The 18,303-nt window shown below is 47.2% G+C and overlaps 1 protein-coding gene and 1 long non-coding RNA gene across 3 annotated transcripts in view; one reads left to right on the forward strand and one right to left on the reverse strand.

Annotated features, from left to right (window-relative positions):
* PDE9A (phosphodiesterase 9A) overlaps nucleotides 1-18,303 on the forward strand; it is a 44,328-nt gene that overhangs the window by 7,443 nt on the left and 18,582 nt on the right. The window contains exons 2-7 of the mRNA XM_031594656.2: nucleotides 3,775-3,845; nucleotides 6,390-6,467; nucleotides 7,549-7,592; nucleotides 13,638-13,692; nucleotides 14,414-14,484; nucleotides 17,435-17,519. Of these exons, the coding sequence (XP_031450516.2) occupies nucleotides 3,775-3,845; nucleotides 6,390-6,467; nucleotides 7,549-7,592; nucleotides 13,638-13,692; nucleotides 14,414-14,484; nucleotides 17,435-17,519 (404 nt within the window). The remainder of the gene's footprint in view (nucleotides 1-3,774; nucleotides 3,846-6,389; nucleotides 6,468-7,548; nucleotides 7,593-13,637; nucleotides 13,693-14,413; nucleotides 14,485-17,434; nucleotides 17,520-18,303) is intronic.
* On the reverse strand, nucleotides 1,373-3,140 carry LOC149919951 (uncharacterized). 2 transcript variants are annotated; one of them, XR_016459403.1, is made up of 3 exons: nucleotides 3,065-3,140; nucleotides 2,465-2,569; nucleotides 1,373-1,698 (listed from the first exon to the last, which is right to left on the reverse strand). It is a non-coding gene; the product is annotated as an uncharacterized LOC149919951 (long non-coding RNA). The 2 variants fall into 2 exon arrangements; XR_016459404.1 differs by having other exon boundaries at nucleotides 2,461-2,569.

An 18,303-nucleotide genomic window follows, 5' to 3' on the forward strand; every position in this document is an offset into this window, starting at 1 on the left:
GTGGATATTATGGGTCAAGAGAGAATGACCTATCAGAGGAAGAGTTTCCAAAAAGCACAGAACTTTCTCCAGGACAGAGAGCAGCCTCCAGTTTCAGCCCACAGAAGGGATCTCTGGGCTGGGAACCGTGCATCACTCTTGAGCCACACTGTCCTACTTCACAGTTACTGCATGCTTCATCAACATCTTATTTCCACTCCAAAAAGCCTCAGTTATTATTCATTATTCTTTTTTCCCCCTTTGCTTCACATCACCATTGAAAGCAGACAGAGTGTAATACCTGCTCAAATCACGTGGCTACTTCTTGGTCTTGGTGTAGAGTTATTGAAACGACAATATTCAGGTTCCCATCTCTACTCTTCCTTGCAGAGGTATATCAGCAATTGCAGCCCTGGCTTCTTTGCGTTGTGCTTACCTGTGTCAAATTGCACTTTTTCTGATGCATGTTCTGGGGAAACATGTAAAAACCCACTACTACAGCTCTATAAACTGGTGCCGTCTCCTGCCTTTGGTCTGTGTTGAGCTCCACAGCAAGGTCTCAGTCCTGCCCAAAGCAGTGGTATCTTCCAGTGCTGGGTGTTATTGCAGAGACTGAGATTCTGGGATGTCAAAGAGCTATGAGCATGGTGAAGGCTCTGAGGGCAAGGTGTGTGAGGAGTAGCTGAGGCCCCTCGCTGTGCTCAGCGCAGAGCAGAGGAGCTGAGGGGAGGCCTGATGGCGGCTGCAGCTCCTCACAGGGAGCGGAGGGGCAGCGCTGAGCTCTGCTCTGTGTGACAGCGACAGGGCCCGAGGGAACGGCATGGAGCTGCGTCAGGGGAGGGCAGATGGGGCTCAGGGAAAGGGTCTGCACCACAGGGCGGTGGGCATGGAATGGGTGCACAGGGCTGTGGGCACGGCCACCAGTGCCAGAGTTCAGAGAGCATCTGGACAGTGCTCTTAGAAATATTGTCTGATTTTTGTTGGTGCTGTGTGGAGCCTGGAGTTGGTCTCTATGATACCTGTTGGGTCCCTTCTTAACTGGAATGTTCTATGATCTTATGATCATGGCAGTGGCTTGCCACCCAGGATAGGAACAAGGACCTAATAAAGACAAGGACCGTGGGTCAGAGAGAGCTGTGACAGGCTTGAAGGGTGGTGAAGTCCCTCAATACTGACTGTGAACCTGAGTCAGAACCATAAGCAGTGCCAGTAAAATACCACCATGGAGACATGGGCCAAATAGCAATGGCTCCAGGACATCTGCTATCTTCATCGGTCTGAAGAAGATGCTCGCTTCTCCACCTGGGGTCAGGAGGGCTGACTATCCTCAAAGCTGCAGGACAACCATCTTCTCTAATCATGGGAAAAAAATGTATGTCCTAGCTGGCTCAAGTACAGCCACAAGCCATATGTCACTGTATTGGTTTCATGGTGCTAATGTCCCTGCCATGGTAATGGACTTGAGGCAAATTGGATTCCTATACCGTGCTGGAGCCATCAATAGTACACAGCACTGTCCAAAATACATTCCAGTTGTATTCCACAGACACACACAACTGACATTGGCTTTATTGGGAACATAATCATGCAGGCAATAACAGGAACAATTGCACAGTTCTGGGAAATGTTTGAGGCTGTCTGCTTTGTTTTAAAAGAGAAGGAAGTTGGTCAGGAAAGCTCAGCAGGTTGCAAAAGCAGAGAACTTTAGTAGCATATGATCTGTGATTAGGAGGGGAAAAAAGGAACAGCTGGAAACAACCATTTACACCCCAAGATGAGTATCAAAGTACAGTGGGTGATTCACAAATCCACTTTTAGTAAACTTAAAGATAAATGTCAAATATGGAAAGATATATAGCACGTATGAGGATAGCTCATAATCTAGAAAATAATATCTACAGTCTTTGTTTTGCTTCCCACTCTTTCACTATTGCATGGAGTAAAGGGAGGCATTAATGTTCCTCCTCAGTACACTGAAAGCTCCTGCTGCTTTCTGTGAGTCAGGTTGCCTTTCTTACCTTTAATGTTTTTTAAAATATATATTTTTAACCTTTTCCTCTGTCCAAGTCAATAATTGATTTCCAGAAAAAGAAACCTCAATACCTGAAATAGCACTCCCACCATATCACAAGCCTTTACCCTGTGTTCAGATACAATTAACGTCATCTGCTCCACTTCTGCAGGTACCACTTGTTGGTAAAGGAGCAGTTTCCCAGCACTCTGTCAGCCAATTTTAGCAGGTAACACTCCAATGGGATGCTGTGTTTTTCTCTGAGCAGGATTCCATACTATCTGAACCTGATTAGCTCTGCTTTATTGCTTTGATAGCTACTATATTTTAAAAAAACAAGGGTCAATCACAGAAATAGTTAGGACAATCTTTTAGAACACACCCAGACATTAATCCCACCCATTTCCTCACTAACAAACACTGACTACTAGCAATCAATTGCCTTGGAGTTTACAATGTAAATAAATTACCTACTATAATTTCATTTGGGTCAGGAAACAGGGAAGGTGAGTGTGTGCTTCTGTATCAGTCATAGCTGTCCCTTCAGGAGATCGGTGTCACCCAGCTAATGATGCCCAGCTGAAAAATAAGAGGACTTTTAACTGCCAGTGCAAAGTGAGACCTGAAGTATTGCTCCAGCATCAGAACAAAGGTTTGTTGAATCACATCTCATGCACAGCAGAACTGAGTCAGGGCGGCCAGACATTGCGTTTTTGCCTTGATTCTTCCAGTGTTTCAGGAAGAAAGATGGTAAGATAGGTTTCCATAAACCTCCAGCTCCAAAAAGCAAGCTCATATTGATCTCAGCCTATACTCTTACAGGGTTATAAGTGGGCACAGAACTAGAGCTTTAGGTCGGGCTGGTTGTGTAGGTGTATGAGAGTCAGGGTAAGGTGAACTGAGTGGTAGGTGAGAAGCCAGAAAAGCTCATACTGGAACAACAGCGTGGAGGTGTGCATGGGCAGAGGAAAGCATCAGAGAGCATGCTCCCTGTAGCACAGCCTCTCCAGGGCTTGGTGCTGCTTCCAAAACTCCTGGAGTTCATGTTTTCCCAAGCAATCAATAGACACTCACCCTTCTTGCTGGCAGAGCAGCCTACATTCTCCCTCTGCAGCTGCATCTCTGTGGGCAGCAGAGGTCTGGGTTGGGCGTCACATGACATCTCTGTGCCACCAGGATTGTAGGATCATGTCATTGAGTGTCAAGTGAATGCTGTGTTCTCAGTCTCACTGCTGGCCTTTTAAGGTGTGATCTCTGACCTTGCATCAGGAACAACGCTGATAGACCATGGGGAACTGGGCATGATCAGGGAGAAATGCTCTCTTCTGCTTACAGCAAGCTTTTGGTGGAGTAATCCAAATAATAGTGCATTTTTATGCTATCCAAGGAGCTCCTTATGTCTGGAAGATATATGTTTAAGTGAAACAAAGTCACTTTCAAAATCCAGGGCGTTGCTTAATTAAATCTGCAGTTGCTACCATCCTGCAGTTCATCTGCATTGTGAGATACCTTCTGCCATCAGTCGTCATACATTACTGCTCTGCTTCAGAGCAGCACAATTAGGTCTCCTGAGCTTTCTTCCTTTATCAAAATGAAGCACAGGTATTAAAGTTAGAGCGGAGAAATATTCCAGCTCACGAGTCAGATCAGATAATTAAAATGATAGGATTAGCCTTAAAATTGTCCCAGTTCAAGCCTGAATAGAGTTCATCTCTCACTGGGAACTAATTGTCCTTTCTCTCCTCTGCCATTTTTTTTTCTCCTTCTGTTGTTCATTTTGGAAGGTGATCTTCAGTAAATACTGCAACTCCAGGGATATCATGGACCTCTTCTGCATTGCAACAGGGTTACCAAGGTAAGACTCTCATTTATCACATGCATTTCACTATTTCTCTGATACTCCTAGGGACAATTTAAAGCTGGGGCCCAAATGTTCTGGTTACCTGCTTTCCAGGCTTCTCTTTTATTCCAGACTGCTGGAATAATTTGGGGCTGTGCAGAGAACCCAGCTGGAGAAGTGCACAAAGCCCTGGTGAGTGTTTAGTTGCCTACTCTACAGAAATTACAGGCAGCACAGAAGTCCAGCCAAGAGCATATGCAGGCTCTGTGCATCTACCAATTATACCCATACCCCAGCACTACATTTTTGTCCCTAGAGACTGAAACACCATCATACTTATAAAACATGATTTTTAAGTAAAGAACCTGAGACCAGTGAGAAACACTGCCACTAAATCATAGAACCACAGAATGGTTTGGGTTGGAAGGGACCTTTAAGATCACCTAGTTCCAACCCCCTGCTATAGGTAGGGACACCTCCCTTTAGATCAGGTTGCTCAAAGCCCCATCCAGCCTTGCCTTGAATGCTGCTAAGGAGGGGACACTCACAGCCTCACTGGGCAACCTGTTTCAGTGTCTCACCACCATCACAGTAAAGAATTTCTTCCTGATATCTAGTCTAAATCTACCCTTACCAGTTTAAAGCTATTTCCCCTTGTCCTGTTGCTACCTGCCCTTATAAAAAGTCCCTCCCCAGCTTTCCTATAGGCCCCTTTCAGGCACTGGAAGGCTATTATAAGGTCCCCCTGGACCCTTCTCTTCTCCAGGTTGAAGAACCCCAGCTTCCTCAGTCTGTCCTCATAGGGGAGGTGCTATGTAGATACGCTACAGACTAGTGACAGGCTGAGAGAGCTGGGTCTGTTCAGCCTGGAGAAGAGATGGCTCCGAGGTGATCTGAGATCGGCCTTTCAGTATCTAAAGGGGGGCTTTAAGAACAAGGGACAGACTCTCTAGCAGAATCTGTTGTGGTAAGACAAGTGGAAATGGTTTCAAACTAGAAGAAAGGAAATTGGGGTTGGATAAAAGGAAAAAGGTCTTTTACAATAACGGTGGTGAGGTACTGGCACAGGTTGCTCAGAGAGGTGGTGGATGCCCCATCCCTGGAGACATTCACGGCCTAGCTGGACAGGGTTCTGAGCAACCTGATGTAGCTGTAGGTGTCCCTGTTCATTGCAGGGGAGCTGGATCAGATGGCCTTTAAGGGTCCCTCCCAACTCAGATGACTCTGTGATTCTATGATTCTAATCCCAGATATGAGATAGTAGAAAAGCATTCCTTCAGAACCATTTTACAGAATAAGGGATGGTGGTCCCCCCATCCATGTCACAACCTCACCCTTACCAGAGAGTATCCGCTGTCCACTGGTGACTTCGAACAGTGCTGGAAGATGTGCAGCAGCACTCAATAAGCCATGTTGTTTACCTCTGTATTTACAGGTTTATTATACCAAAAGAAAAGAAAAGGAAAAAAAAAAAAAAAAAAACCCAAAAATGGGAAAGAAAATAATCCTTTAATCATGGGGTTTTTTGAATGACTCCAGCTTGGGACTGAAAGGTAACATTGTCTGTAGTCTATTCTGAGTCTGCACTGACTTGGAATTTGCATAGAATGCTGGACATAGTACTTTTTTTCTGTTTATCCTTTCTTTTTCTTCCAATTTGACATCAGAGACCTTAATAATTCTCCTTTGCCTCTGATATCAAGTACTTCCACTCCATCAACGAGGAAACACTGTTTAGCAGTCAGAATTGTTAATGAGTTCAGTGTTCCCAGCATATCTGGCCTTTTATTTTCAGCAGAGCACTTCCACAATCTTCCACAATTTTTCAAAGAATCAAAGAATCATTTGAGTTGGAAGAGACCCTTAAAGACCATCTGGTCCAAACCCCCTGCAATGAACAGGAACACCTACAGCTACATCAGGTTGCTCAGAGCCCTGCCCAGCCTGACCTTGAATGTCTCCAGGAATGGGCTGTCCACCATCCACTCTCTGAGCAGCCTGTGCCAGTGTCTCACCACCCTGATTGTAAAAAATTTTAATTGTTCGTTGTAATCAGGCACCTGGAGATGAAGAAAACATCCAAGGCTTACATGTGAGCCTATGAGATCACACATAGCACAGCTTGAAAATAAAGGCTCCATATTCAGCAAGACATCTGTTTTGTTTGTTTTGGTAAGGGAGTAACTAGATAATTTAAAAACTGGTAGTCATTTGTGTAGTGTGAGTCAATATATAGCTGCCGAGTCGATGTATCACAAAACATAGCTTTTCAGCAGAAATTATTAGTCGATGAGTCAACAGCATACACAAGTTAGCAGGGAGCAAAGTTTTCTCTGAGATCAAAGATGATCGTACAACATTTTCCCCAAAACATCTCTGGTAATTGAAATGGGTGAAACATCAAACCTACTCTGTCCCTTTTTGTGCCAAGTTAGAGTGTGGATGGGACAGTGTCGGGAACATAGTATAGGGGAAGCTGGCTACACGTAGTACACAGCAGCACAAGATCTCAGCCAGCGTTTCTTGCTCAAATAAAGATCTCTGGAACGTACTTTTCAGGAACACAACCATCTCTCTCTTGACGGCAGATAATTGCATGGTGTCCATTGATCCGACGATGCCTGCAAACTCAGAGAGGTAAGTCTCATGGTAACCTGCTCTTCAGAGGGGGTGATGCCCAAGGGAAAGTGGGTGTTGGGTTGCAGATGCCTCTTGTATGTAACACGAGGCGAGCAGCTCTCCAGGGGGAGCTGACAGAGAGAACTGAATGCTAACTCAAAATGCTCATGCCAGCTAGTTCTGAAGATTTTTGCTTATTGTCAAAGTAGAAATTACAGTCAGAAAAAAATTGTGCTTTTAAGTATTTGATGTTGAACATAGTTTCCTATTCCACTCTGTGTGCTGTCAAGGCTCCCAGCGCCTTTGTTGCTCTGTTAGGACCAACAATGACTTCATTAGCAAGTGAAGGCACAGTCTTTGATGAGGTTGGGCCTCTTACATGCTGGTGTCAACCCTTCCTTTTCTCTTTTTCTCCTTGACTTCCTGTTGCTTGCTCAACTTGGCACTTTTATTTTCACCCTGTCTGCTTGCAGTTACCACATTTGCTTTTACTTATTTCATTGTGTATTCCATCATTACTTGTCACTGTTATCACAAACAATGATGCCATATTCTGGGCATCTCAATATAAGGACATTAAATTATTAGAGACCGTCCTTACAAAGATAGTGAAGGCTCTGAGGACCAGGTGTGTGAGGAGCGGCTGAGGCCCCTCGCTGTGCTCAGCGCGGAGCGGAGGAGCTGAGGGAGGCCTGATGGCGGCTGCAGCTCCTCACAGGGAGCGGAGGGGCAGCGCTGAGCTCTGCTCTGTGTGACAGCGACAGGGCCCGAGGGAACGGCATGGAGCTGTGTCAGGGGAGGGCAGATGGGGCTCAAGGAAAGGGGCTGCACCACAGGGCGGTGGGTGTGGAACGGGCTGCACAGGGCTGTGGGCATGGCCCCAAGTGATGGAGTTCAAGGAGCACCTACAGTGCTCTTAGAAATATTGTCTGATTTTTGTTGGTGCTGTGTGGAACCCGGAGTTGGACTCAGTGATCCTTGTGGGTCCCTTCCAGCTCAGGATATTTTATAGCTCTGTGATATTTCTCAGAGAATGTCTATGTGAAATGCAAGCTGTAATCTCAGCACTGCTAACATCAACCCTCTCCAACTTTTCCAGGTCTCCGTACAAAGTGATACCTGTTGCCACTGGGCAGCTCTCAGGTAAATAATCCTTTTGCATTGCATTTGCTGAAAGTGAGGTTGCAGTCACTTCCATGTGGAAATTACATGGCTGTGACACAAGAAAGGTGACTGTTGCGGTTGTAGCTATGGTGGAAAGAAAGTATTCAGGAGGAAAAGTAAAAAAATTGTTCCCACAATTCAAAGTCTCTGAAGATAATGTAGAACAGTTGGGGTCCAGGGACTTCTGAAGCACTTAGCTTGGGCCCAACTCAGCTCTTCTGATATCTCAGAGAAAGCCCCTCCTGGAGCAGCAGTTCAGCTAGGGCCTTGCCAACCATATTTGCAATCCCATTTTTCAGTGCTTTGTTCATCTCTCAGCAAACCTCTACGAAAAGCTGAGCATTGTATTTGAACTCCATGTTATTTCCAAATGGCTGAGAAGGCAGCAGAATTTTTGTTGCAGGCATGGTAGCTTGGAGTGTAATAAATATTTTAAAACACCTGACATGATTAAAAGAGGCCTGGATGAAAGATGACATTTGGATTACATTCCCTGGTGTACAGTGATGTTTTCCCTCATGGGCAGGACTGAAGTGGCACTTCTACCATTTTCCTTTGCACGTTACTGTCAGGATCAGACCACTGTCAGGATCAGGCACTGAAGCACACTGTTTGCTTGGGGCAATTCTTACCCAGCATCCAGTTTATGACAGCCCACATCTGTGTAACTGCAATATCTCCTATCACTGGCTCACAGGCAGCCATGAGCAGGACCTTAGGCTGTACACGGGGGAGGGAAAGGTACATCAGCAGGAGACAGTCTGGAGGAGTCAAATGGAAAGGTAGAAGAGTTGGGGACAAGAGTTTAAAATCATCTTGGGAATGGAGAGAACATGGGAAGAACAGGAGGGAGCCAGAAAGCCTGGGACTGGAAGAAAATAGTCGTTTACAGAGATAAGTTAAGCTCTCAAGGCTGGAGCAAATCAGTCTGGCTGTTTCCTTGCTAGTGTCAGGTCCCACCTCTTCTCAATGTCCAGATGGAGATCACTAATGAGTGGTGTCCCTCAGGGATCACTACTGGAACTGATGCTCTTTAACATCTTCATCAGTTACACCAGTAGGGAAGCTGAGTGCACTCAGCACATTTGTGGATGATACCAAGCTGTGCTGTGCAGTCAGCATGCCTGAGGGACAGGATGCCATCCAGAAAGAGACCTAGACAGGATCCAGCAGTGGGCCCAGGTGAGGTCTTATGAGGTTCAACAAATACAAATGCAAGGTCTAGGTCTTGCACCTGAGTCATGGTAGAACCCACTATCAGTACAAGCTGGGGACAAAAGGACCGAGCACGGCCCTGGCGAAAGTGATCTAAGGGTACTGGTGGATGGCAAGTTGGACGGACATAAGACAGCAATGTGCCCTTGTGGGACAGAAAGACAACTGTATCCTGGGCTGCATCCAAAGAAGTGTGGCCAGCAGGGCAAGTGAAGTGATCTTGCCCCCCTGCTCTGCACTGGTGAGGCCTCACCTGGAGTACTGTCTCCAGATGGGGAGTCCTCAGTACAGGAGAGACATGGAGCTGTTGGAGTGTGTCCAGAGGAGGGCCACAAAAATGATCCAAGGGATGGAACATCTCCCCTATGTGGACAGGCTGAGAGAGTTGGGGCTGTTCGGCTTGGAGAAGAGAAGGCTCTGGGGAGACCTGAGAGCAGCCTTTCTTTATCTAAAGAAGGGGACAGACTCTTTAGCAGGGTCTGTTGTGGTGGGATGAGCGGAAATTGTTTCAAACTAAAGAGGGGAGATTTAGCTTCTATATAAGAAGAAGCTTTTTATGACAGGGCAGTTGATGCACTATGGTTGCACCGAGAGGTGGTGGGTGCCCCATCCCTGAAGACAGTCAAGGTCAGGCTGGAGGGCCTCTGAGCAGCATGATGTAGCTGTAGCTCTGTTCATTGCATGGGCGTTGAACCGTGTGAACTTTAATTCTCTGATTCTTGCTTAGGCTTTTGTGAGAAAACCTAATGTCTGTGAGTACTGTTTTTCAGAAACGGGAAGGATAGGGAAACAAACCCATTCTATGATGCACCCATGTTCCTTGTGGCAGAAACATCTGCAGGAGAGGACACAGCAAGGCAACATAGGAGAAAGCCCAGGGAGACTCTGAGAGGCAACAGTGAGGCCCTTGTGCATGCAGAGAGCAAAGGAGAGCAGCTGGAAAACAAGGAAGAACTTTATCACAGAGAGGTTTGTTGTAAGTCATAAACAGGTCCCAGGTCAACAGTGAAAGCCAGGGGACACACGTGACCACTAAAGGGAAGGAAGCTGTCTGCTGAACTATTTCCTGATCCTAACGAACTCAGCAGGAACAGCAACACACTGCACGCATGCATGATCAGGTCAGAGGAGGGATCTCGACTGGAGTACCTTTATCTGCCTAAGATAGAGAAAGGCAACAGCTCGTGGGACTGCACCAAGGAATGCCACTGTGATATACCAGCAGGGAAGCCGAATGAGGGGCTTTCTAGAAAACATCCTTTTTTCTTTCTTTTTTTTCCCCCACGTGACGCTAGCTGTATATTTTTATAAGACCATACAAGACTTTTCACACTTTCCCAAGGCCCTCATTCTTCAGCCCAGCTGACAGCCCGTGGCTCTGCTTTGTTCTGAATGCAGCTCACTGTGTCGACAAGGTCTCCTCTCCCTCCCCATTTGTTTTGTAAAACAAAAATTTCCTAAGATTTGAACTGAAAAGGGCAAGAAAAATTCTGGTGGTATCTTGCCAAAGCATAAAACAGAGTCTGTGATGGAAAGAGGCAGAAAGCTGAACTGTGTGTGATGGAACGAGTGTTCCTTGGTGTCTGTTTCTCTTTCACATGGGTTGTCATTAATCTTAAGCATTCCTGACATTTTACTGAGAGTAGGAAGAATGAGCAGAGTGGGGAATTGTTCTTCATTAAAAGAGAAAAAAAAACAGTTCTGTTCTGGCCATCACTTCTGAAACAGCTCTGCCTATGTGATTCTGCCTCCCAGATGACTCTCCCAAAGGCAAGGAGGGTAACCCCATTTCCAGTGTGTGGGAGCTCCTGCACATCTTTCCAGCAGTCTCCCAAGCAGCTGGATGAGAGTGGCCCATGCTTCAGCAGAACAAAGGCTGTAAAAGGTGGGACTGAAAAAGATGATCCTTTGGGAGGAAAACACATGCAGTGGCTTCCATCCAGCGGAGGAGATATCCACCAGAGTCCTACTAAAAAAACTGTTCTTCATTTCCTGGCCATAGCCACGGGAGAGGGTTGGAATTAAAGAGGTTATTACTCCAGTATCTGCTGGATGCAGCTGTGGTCTCACAACCAGTTGTTTGTGAAGTTACTGCATCCACCACCTGCAGTCCCCTGCCCTTATCCCCCTCTTTGAGGTGTTTGGGTTCCCAGGCAGACACTGTGTTCACCTGGTCTGCAGAGAACCTTCTTCAAGCATTTCATCCCTCCCAGCACACAGTGGTCTGTGTGCTTAAAGTGGAATGGGATCAGCTCACAAACTGATGGCCCCGCTTAGGTTGTTATTGTAGTTCAGGCACGTTCATGCAATATTGTGAAGATAGCAATTAACAAATCCTGCTGGCAGCACACTCTTGAGAAGGAAAACTGAAGACTACAAGGCTTCTGACAGCATGGAGGAAGGAGCTATTGTGCTCAGAGGTTCTGACTAACAGTGGTCCTGCATGGGAGGAACCATGGGCTGGAGATTTCAAACCATGCCTAGGTTATCTAAGCAAGCCCAGGGATGTCACTGGGGATATCATCCAAAAGCACATGAAATATGCTAAGCGTGGTCCCCACTCTCCCCACATCACAATTTATGGCTAATTTCTGTGGGGTCTCTAATATGAACATCCAGTTTCCCAGGGGACACAGAGAGAGCAGTGCTCTCACTGCTGTCCTAATGGGACTAGAGGCCACTTCAGCACATGGGTTTCCAGGATGATTCAATGCACAGGGTCCTGTGCAGGTACCTATTTGCATCTGGTAAAGCAATAGCAGCTTCTCCTCATGCCTAAATCTTTGTATCCTTGTTTTCTTTTGGAGGCACATGCATACCCATGACTCAGGTGAGAGAGAAGAGGCATGAGAAAAATCCCTGTTGCCCCTGCTGCTGCCCCCATTGCTTCCTGCTGCGGGGCAGCTGCCTTGGGATGACTCACCTGCCAGACCTTACACATGCAGCCCAAACTATCCCAAGCTGCCAAGTGAGTTTGGCACTCAATACGGTGCAAAACATGGATGCAGGCTTTATGCACACCCCTTCCCAAGGCTCCTGTCCACCTGCCTGTGTGTTTCCTAAATCTCTGTGACTGCCCAGATCCAAACAAACCCCAAGGAGGGAAGCACAGGTGAGTGCCTCACCAAGGGCACAGCACACATGAGGACAAGGAGCAGGGCAGACACCCATGTTCTTGTAGCACTGCTTGGCTGTGGCAGAAAAGAGGTGGACCACCCTGTGCCCCACTAGGCAGGATGGGTGCACCCCAGCATGTCAGCCCTGAGGGCTGGGGAAAAAAAAGCCCAGATTTGTGGGGCATCTGAGTTTAAGCCTTGCTGCCTCGCTGCCTATAGGAGCTGCAATCCAAAGGTGGGATTGCCCCTTTCTCAAGGGAAAAGTGGGGTGAAAAAATAAAGCAACTGAGGCACATAGGTGGTGTGAGCACCTGAGGTGTCAGCTCTGCCCAGTGGAGTGAGTAAAAGCAGGCAGATGCTAATGGAGTGATTGGACTTAGGTGATCTTAGTGGTCTTTTGCAACCTTAGTGATTCTATGATTCTATGAGCGAAAGGACCCTTGGCCCTTTTATTCCACAGTAGAGGGGACAAGCACGACTTAATGCCTCATTTTCTTCTGAACTGGGATTTACCGGAGGACCGCCCCTCCGACAGGAAGGGGGCAGAGAAATGGCTCATTGTCCCTTTAAGATGAGACGAGCTGCCACTCTTAGTCATATATCTGTACTGCACCCTAGGGTTATAAAAACATACATCTTCGTTTTGAAAGTCTTTTATTACATCCATAAACATCAGATTGCAGCTGACTGTTCCCGGGATGAGAGCGTCCCAGTACTCCCAGTGAGTTTTGACAAGGGGAGGGAACGAGAGGCAGCCCTGGCTGCTCTCTTACTGGAGCCGTGATATCGGGGACTCTCCAGCTTCCCGCACGCTGTCAGCGCTCAGAGCGGTGCCGGGGAGGAAGCGGGTTGCTCTGCTAAATCTCACCACCGGACTCGCACATCGTCCCGGTGCACGGTAAGCTTTCCTTACCTCCTAGATTGGGCAAAGAGCTTGCTCCGTCAGATCTTCAGTGCTGGACTTGGGTTATTTTAGGGGTGAGGAAACTGGGAAACGGGTTTTTGTGATTGGAATGGATGTCATCTTGCAGCCAGCTGCTCTGTAGGGAGTTGGGCTGCAGCAGGAACGAGGGGGTTTGCTGAGAGCCCCCCAGTCGCTGAGTGCTTGTTCCACTTTGGGACCTGAGGAAGCAGGCAGAGTGCTTTGTGCAGAAATAATCCCAGGGACTATTCTGGCATCAGATCTGAAGGGTTGCAAACCTTTTCAGCAAGTACAGGAGTTGTTATTTAGGGGAATGTCGTGAGTGCTGGGCAGCATTTCTGCCTCATTCATTTTGTGCTGGTTCAGAAGTAGCTTAGGAAATGCTACTGGGGTGTTTCAGTGCAGGGGGTGCTCACCGACTTGCAGTGTGTGTACAAAGCATGCACACCTCTCTGCTCCCAGAGCACTGCAGCCCAGTGTCCTGGCTGGAGAGAGATCTCCCAAGAGATCTCTCACTGCCTTCACACCAGGTGCCTCCCAACACACCAGCACACTCCTGGCAGAGTTTTCCTGCAAGCTGCAGGCAGTGGGGGAAAGGTGGAGCAGAGCCCAACCTTCCTGCCCCAGCGCTGACACCTCTCATAGGACCTGAGTGCCTTTTTGATTCATCACGGAGCCCCATCTCAAAGATGCTGAGTGTCTTTCCAGTATAATTTTTTTTTTTTTCTCACATCTCCTTTCTGTTTTCTGTTTGTTTCTTTCTTTCTTTAGAGAAAGAAGAATTGTTCCAGAATTTACTGGGACAGATTGCCGAGCAGTTCTCAAGGTAGGACGCTGAATGTCATCATTTATTTAAAATTCTGTTTCTTTCATCAGCCAGAAGTGAAACTCTGCCAGGAGGCAGAGGGGTGTTTAAGGTCACTCTCCAGTCCCACTCCCACGCTACATTCAGGCCCCATGCACACAGCCCTCCTGCTGAGAACAGTGCAGTATCTTCAACCAGGAGCAGCCCTGGCTTTTCTTTGATCTAAAAAGGAGATCACATATTAAATATAAATGCTCTTATTGTGCTTCTGCCCTCTTAGGAAACAAAATAAATATTTCTATGCAGAACACAGAAATCATCGGATGTGTTCCATTTTGCCCCTTTAACACACACAGCTCTCTCCTCAATGGAGACTTGCAAGCATCCGTATAGCTGATAATTTCACCCCAGCTGATTTCCATAGAGCAGAACAACCTCATCACATCTCAGCAAATCTCCAGCATCACTCAGAGGAGAGCTCAGCCCCAAGACATTGCTGTTAGGAAACGCTATGGGTTTACCTTGCTTCCAAGGGGACATGACAGTGAGTTGCTGCCCACAGAAGGGTGCAGAACCACAGTGCAATCCCAGAGCCATTGCCATGAAAGATCTCCTTTCCTTTATGGCAGTCCCAAAAGGTCTGATCGACCCTCTGAGAAGCACGGAGGGCTCTGGCAGTTGGCAGCTAGGGTGGACGCAGCTCTGACTGTATGACATTAACGCATGGGGGTTTTCTTTCCAGGGTTTTTAAAATCAATGAACTGAAAACGGAAGTAGCTAATCACTTGGCAATGCTGGAGAAAAAGGTGGAACGTGAGTGTCCCTTTGCTGCCATCGTGCTGTCTCATCCCAGGGCACCCCTCCTGCAACCCTGCCCTCCCTATCCCCAGTTCCGGCCCCTCTGCCACTCCATTATTTCTGATTATTCTATGTCACCCTCTTTCTTCTGCTTTTTTCCTGCTGGGAACGGGGCTGGGCTATTTTCCATGAACAGTAAAGCAGACCCTTATCCCAATGGGGCTACTTCTTGTCACTGCATGCCCATGGGGTCCTGTCTATCCCCTGGGCCATGTGCCGCAGGCACACCGTATCGCTTCCAGCTCACCCAGCTCGTTGAGTGAGCTGACAGTGACACAGTTGTTTTTAGTTGCTGTGCAACAACAAAGTAAAGTTCATCTGGCCAAAGAGCTCCTTTTCTTTCCAGGCAGCATCCCACTTCCATTCTTCAGTCTGTTAGCGTAGAATGCGCCCAAGAAAGGCAGGGTAGGGGGGTGAATAAGGCACAGTCACGTGGTGTAGTTTCAGCTGCCAAAGGCCACATCCTGATTGAGATGCAGCATTTAAACTTCCCTGCCTCTACAGCTGCAGAAAACAGTTTCTCACTGGGCTGGCTGGAAAAAAAAGAAAAAAATCGAAGCTAAAAAATAAATCAACAAACCAACAACAAAGTTTCTGGTTCATGGAAAGAGTTTTTTTCTTGAAATTTCTTCCAACCAGAAGCTACCTTGACCCCACAGCTGCTCAGTGAAAGAGATGCCTATGTCAGCAAGGCGGGGAGAAAAATGTCCTTCTCCAGGGACAGCCACAGGGAGCCCTCCCAGGGTCACCTCTGTCAGCCCCAGGCTGTGCAGGCACCCTGCTGCTCCGTGTGGGGCCTCCAAACTGCCATGGAGCCAAACCTACAGCTTCCAGCTCCAGGACTGAAAGGCAGAGCAGAAAGGAGGGAGAGCCCCCAGTCCAAGCAGGGAACCCAAAGACTGCTCCAAGAGCCCTGCTGCAGAGCTGGACACAGTCCAAGGATTTCTTTAGACAGCACAGGATCTTTTCAGAGGGTATTTCTTAATGCAGGATAATATAATGGGTCCTTCATCAGCACTCATGACGAGGCCATTTATTATTTGCAAACAAACTGGGAAAAGAATTGTGCTTTTGTTTTACCTCCTTTGGAGATCCCTTTCCCACCATGCTCATGTATGATCTCTGAGACTTCCACAGTGGGATGTGTGTGCAGGAACAAGTGCTCATGACAGCACCATCATCTCATACAGCCCATATGCAGCAGTGTGTGTCAGGGATCTTTTAAGGGATTTTTTAGACCCAGTCTAAAGCCTGTGAGTTCTCCTTGGAAAAGTTCTCCGTGCAAGGAAGACACTGGCAATGATTTGTGCCATAGTTCCACTTTCTTTGGAGCAGGCAAAACTCTTTACACACCATCTACCTTAAGAAAATAATTGTGTAAATTCCCTGCTCCCCTGGAGAGGATTTGGAAGCAAGTTAAAGAGACTCAATAGGAAAAATGCTCAAGGCTGCCATTTTGCACCACATACCCCTTCCCCCTGCAGACGCCTGCCCCCTGCTCTGTGGGGCTGTAACCTTGCTCTGCTCCCACTGCTTCCCATGGGCACCAGACAGCATCTGGTTTCCATCCTCACATTGAGGTTGCCCAAAGAAATTGTTTCCAACAGCTCTAGGCAAAAATGCACATTCATCTGAAAATTGGATTTGGAAGTGGCTAGTATCTCCATGCATAAATCACAGAATCATAGAATTAGAGAACTACAGAATGATTTGGGTTGGAAGGGATTTCAGAACCCATGCCAACCCAACTTCTGCCAGGGCAGGGCTGCCCCCCACCAGCTCAGGCTGCCCAGGGCGCCATCCAACCTGGCCTTGAGCGCCTTCAGGGATGGGGCATCCAAACCAAACCCCTTTCCCTTCCCTCTCCTAATAAACAAAATTTTTAACCTGGTTCAAACTCTTCCCCTTTCCCTACTTCTTCATCCAAGATCAGCCTTTGCAGTTACCAGCACAAAGAAAGACAGTCTCGTCTTATGTGCAGAGCTGTGCCCTTCCAAGAAAGCTTTTGATTACTTGGATGCTCCACTCCAGATCAGTACAATTCTATGATTCTATGATTCTGAACAAAGGAGCTGTGAAATGATGGCATGTGAATGACATGGCCCTCACAGATGGTGCCATGTTCCGTCCTTGAGCACGCTGGTAGCTCATAAGAGGGAAGGAAGATATTTGCACCCTCGCTTTGCATGGGGCTGTCCCAGCTGCATGGCCCAAAGTGCTGCAGCAAATCAGGCAATCAAACTTCTCGCCTCGTGGCTTTTCTAATTGCACAGAGAGGGCGTATAGGATTTTCTGTGTCACATGCAGAAATAACCTTTGATTACAACATTGATTGGCAAAGGCAAGCGACAGATCTTCAATACACATAAAAACAAAATCAATAGTTACAGCCAAAACTTTTCGACATTTCTCTCTCTCCTGCAGTTTCACTTTGGACTCTCTGCGCCCAGCAATGCCTCTCAGAGTCTCTCAATGCTCTGCATGACCTTTCAAATTAAAACTTTTTATCTTAATGGGAATTCTAATCCCACTGGGACGCGTTTGCCGAGCTGCACTTATCATCCCATCGCAGGAGGGGTTTTGCTCAGGATTTCCTTTGATTCCTGCTCTACAGCAGAGAAGTGAAGGCATTAGAACAAGCTGGCTGCTGCTCACAATTGCGGGAAAGCTGAGGCACTGAGGCCAGTCTGCGAATTAAAAAGCTCATGCTATTATCTAAAGCTGGCAGCCAAGAATGCCTGTGGGCTTCCATGACACACTACTTTGGCAGCACCCGTGTGTGGGGGGCTCACCAGCTATCTGGGCTGCCCCCTTATTGAAGCCCTTTGAAATTCTGAACAACTGTGAAAGGAGAGCCTTTGGATTTTGCCACGGTAACACCCCTGGTATTTTCCTTTGTTGACAGTGGAAGGCCTGAAAGTTGTGGAGATCGAGAAGTGCAAGAGCGATATTAAAAAGATGAGGGAGGAAATGGCAGCAAGAAGCAGCAGGTAAGTTCTGCACCAGCCCCAGCAGAGCATTAGGCGGCTGCTTTCAGGCCCTCCTGCGACATATCTGCAGGATCCAGCTGCCTGCCAGGCTTAGAAGGATGGAAGTAAGGAAACAAACATTGCATGAATTTAATATTTGTGTATCTAATGCCATTCATCTGTTCAAATAGTTGGGGCCGTGTGAATAGAGAAGCAGGTCTTGTAATGGAAAGTGATGTTCCACCATGCAGAATGGGAATTCTTCTTCCAGATGTATGTGGAGAAGAGGAATGGGATGTGGGCTTCTGCAGAATGTAGTGCTTCCATGGGTGTTGCATAGAGCTCAAGTTAGTTCCAGTAAGATTCAAACTACATTCTGGGAATATGGCAAATATATATGTAACCGTTTTTCCAATTATGATCTCATGCTGTTATACAGTATACAATTCTGACAAGAAATCAGGAATGAATTTTCTACTTTGAGGGCTTGCTGCAGTTGTCAAGATCGGCTTTGCTGTAATTAAAAGAACTGCAGAAAAAAAATGCGCTTTGCAGGGGATGTGGTCTCAGCCAATGGCACTGCCCCAGTGTCACTGGAAAGCCCACTCAGGATGAGCACATCATCTCTGAGAGGCCATGGACACTTCTGGGAGGGTCACGGGAGAGATGCCCCTTGCTCAGAGTGCAGACAGAAGGGGCTTTGCAGCAAGGGTGACTCCGTGTGCTGGTGGCTGCTTGTTCTTTATTTAGGGTCAAATTTGGTGGCCTTTAATCAAAACTATTTCCCATTGCTGGGAATGCTTAT

Source organism: Phasianus colchicus, chromosome 1 (assembly GCF_987193195.1).
Source record: "Phasianus colchicus chromosome 1, bPhaCol1.hap1.1, whole genome shotgun sequence".
NCBI classification, from domain to species: Eukaryota; Metazoa; Chordata; class Aves; order Galliformes; family Phasianidae; genus Phasianus; species Phasianus colchicus.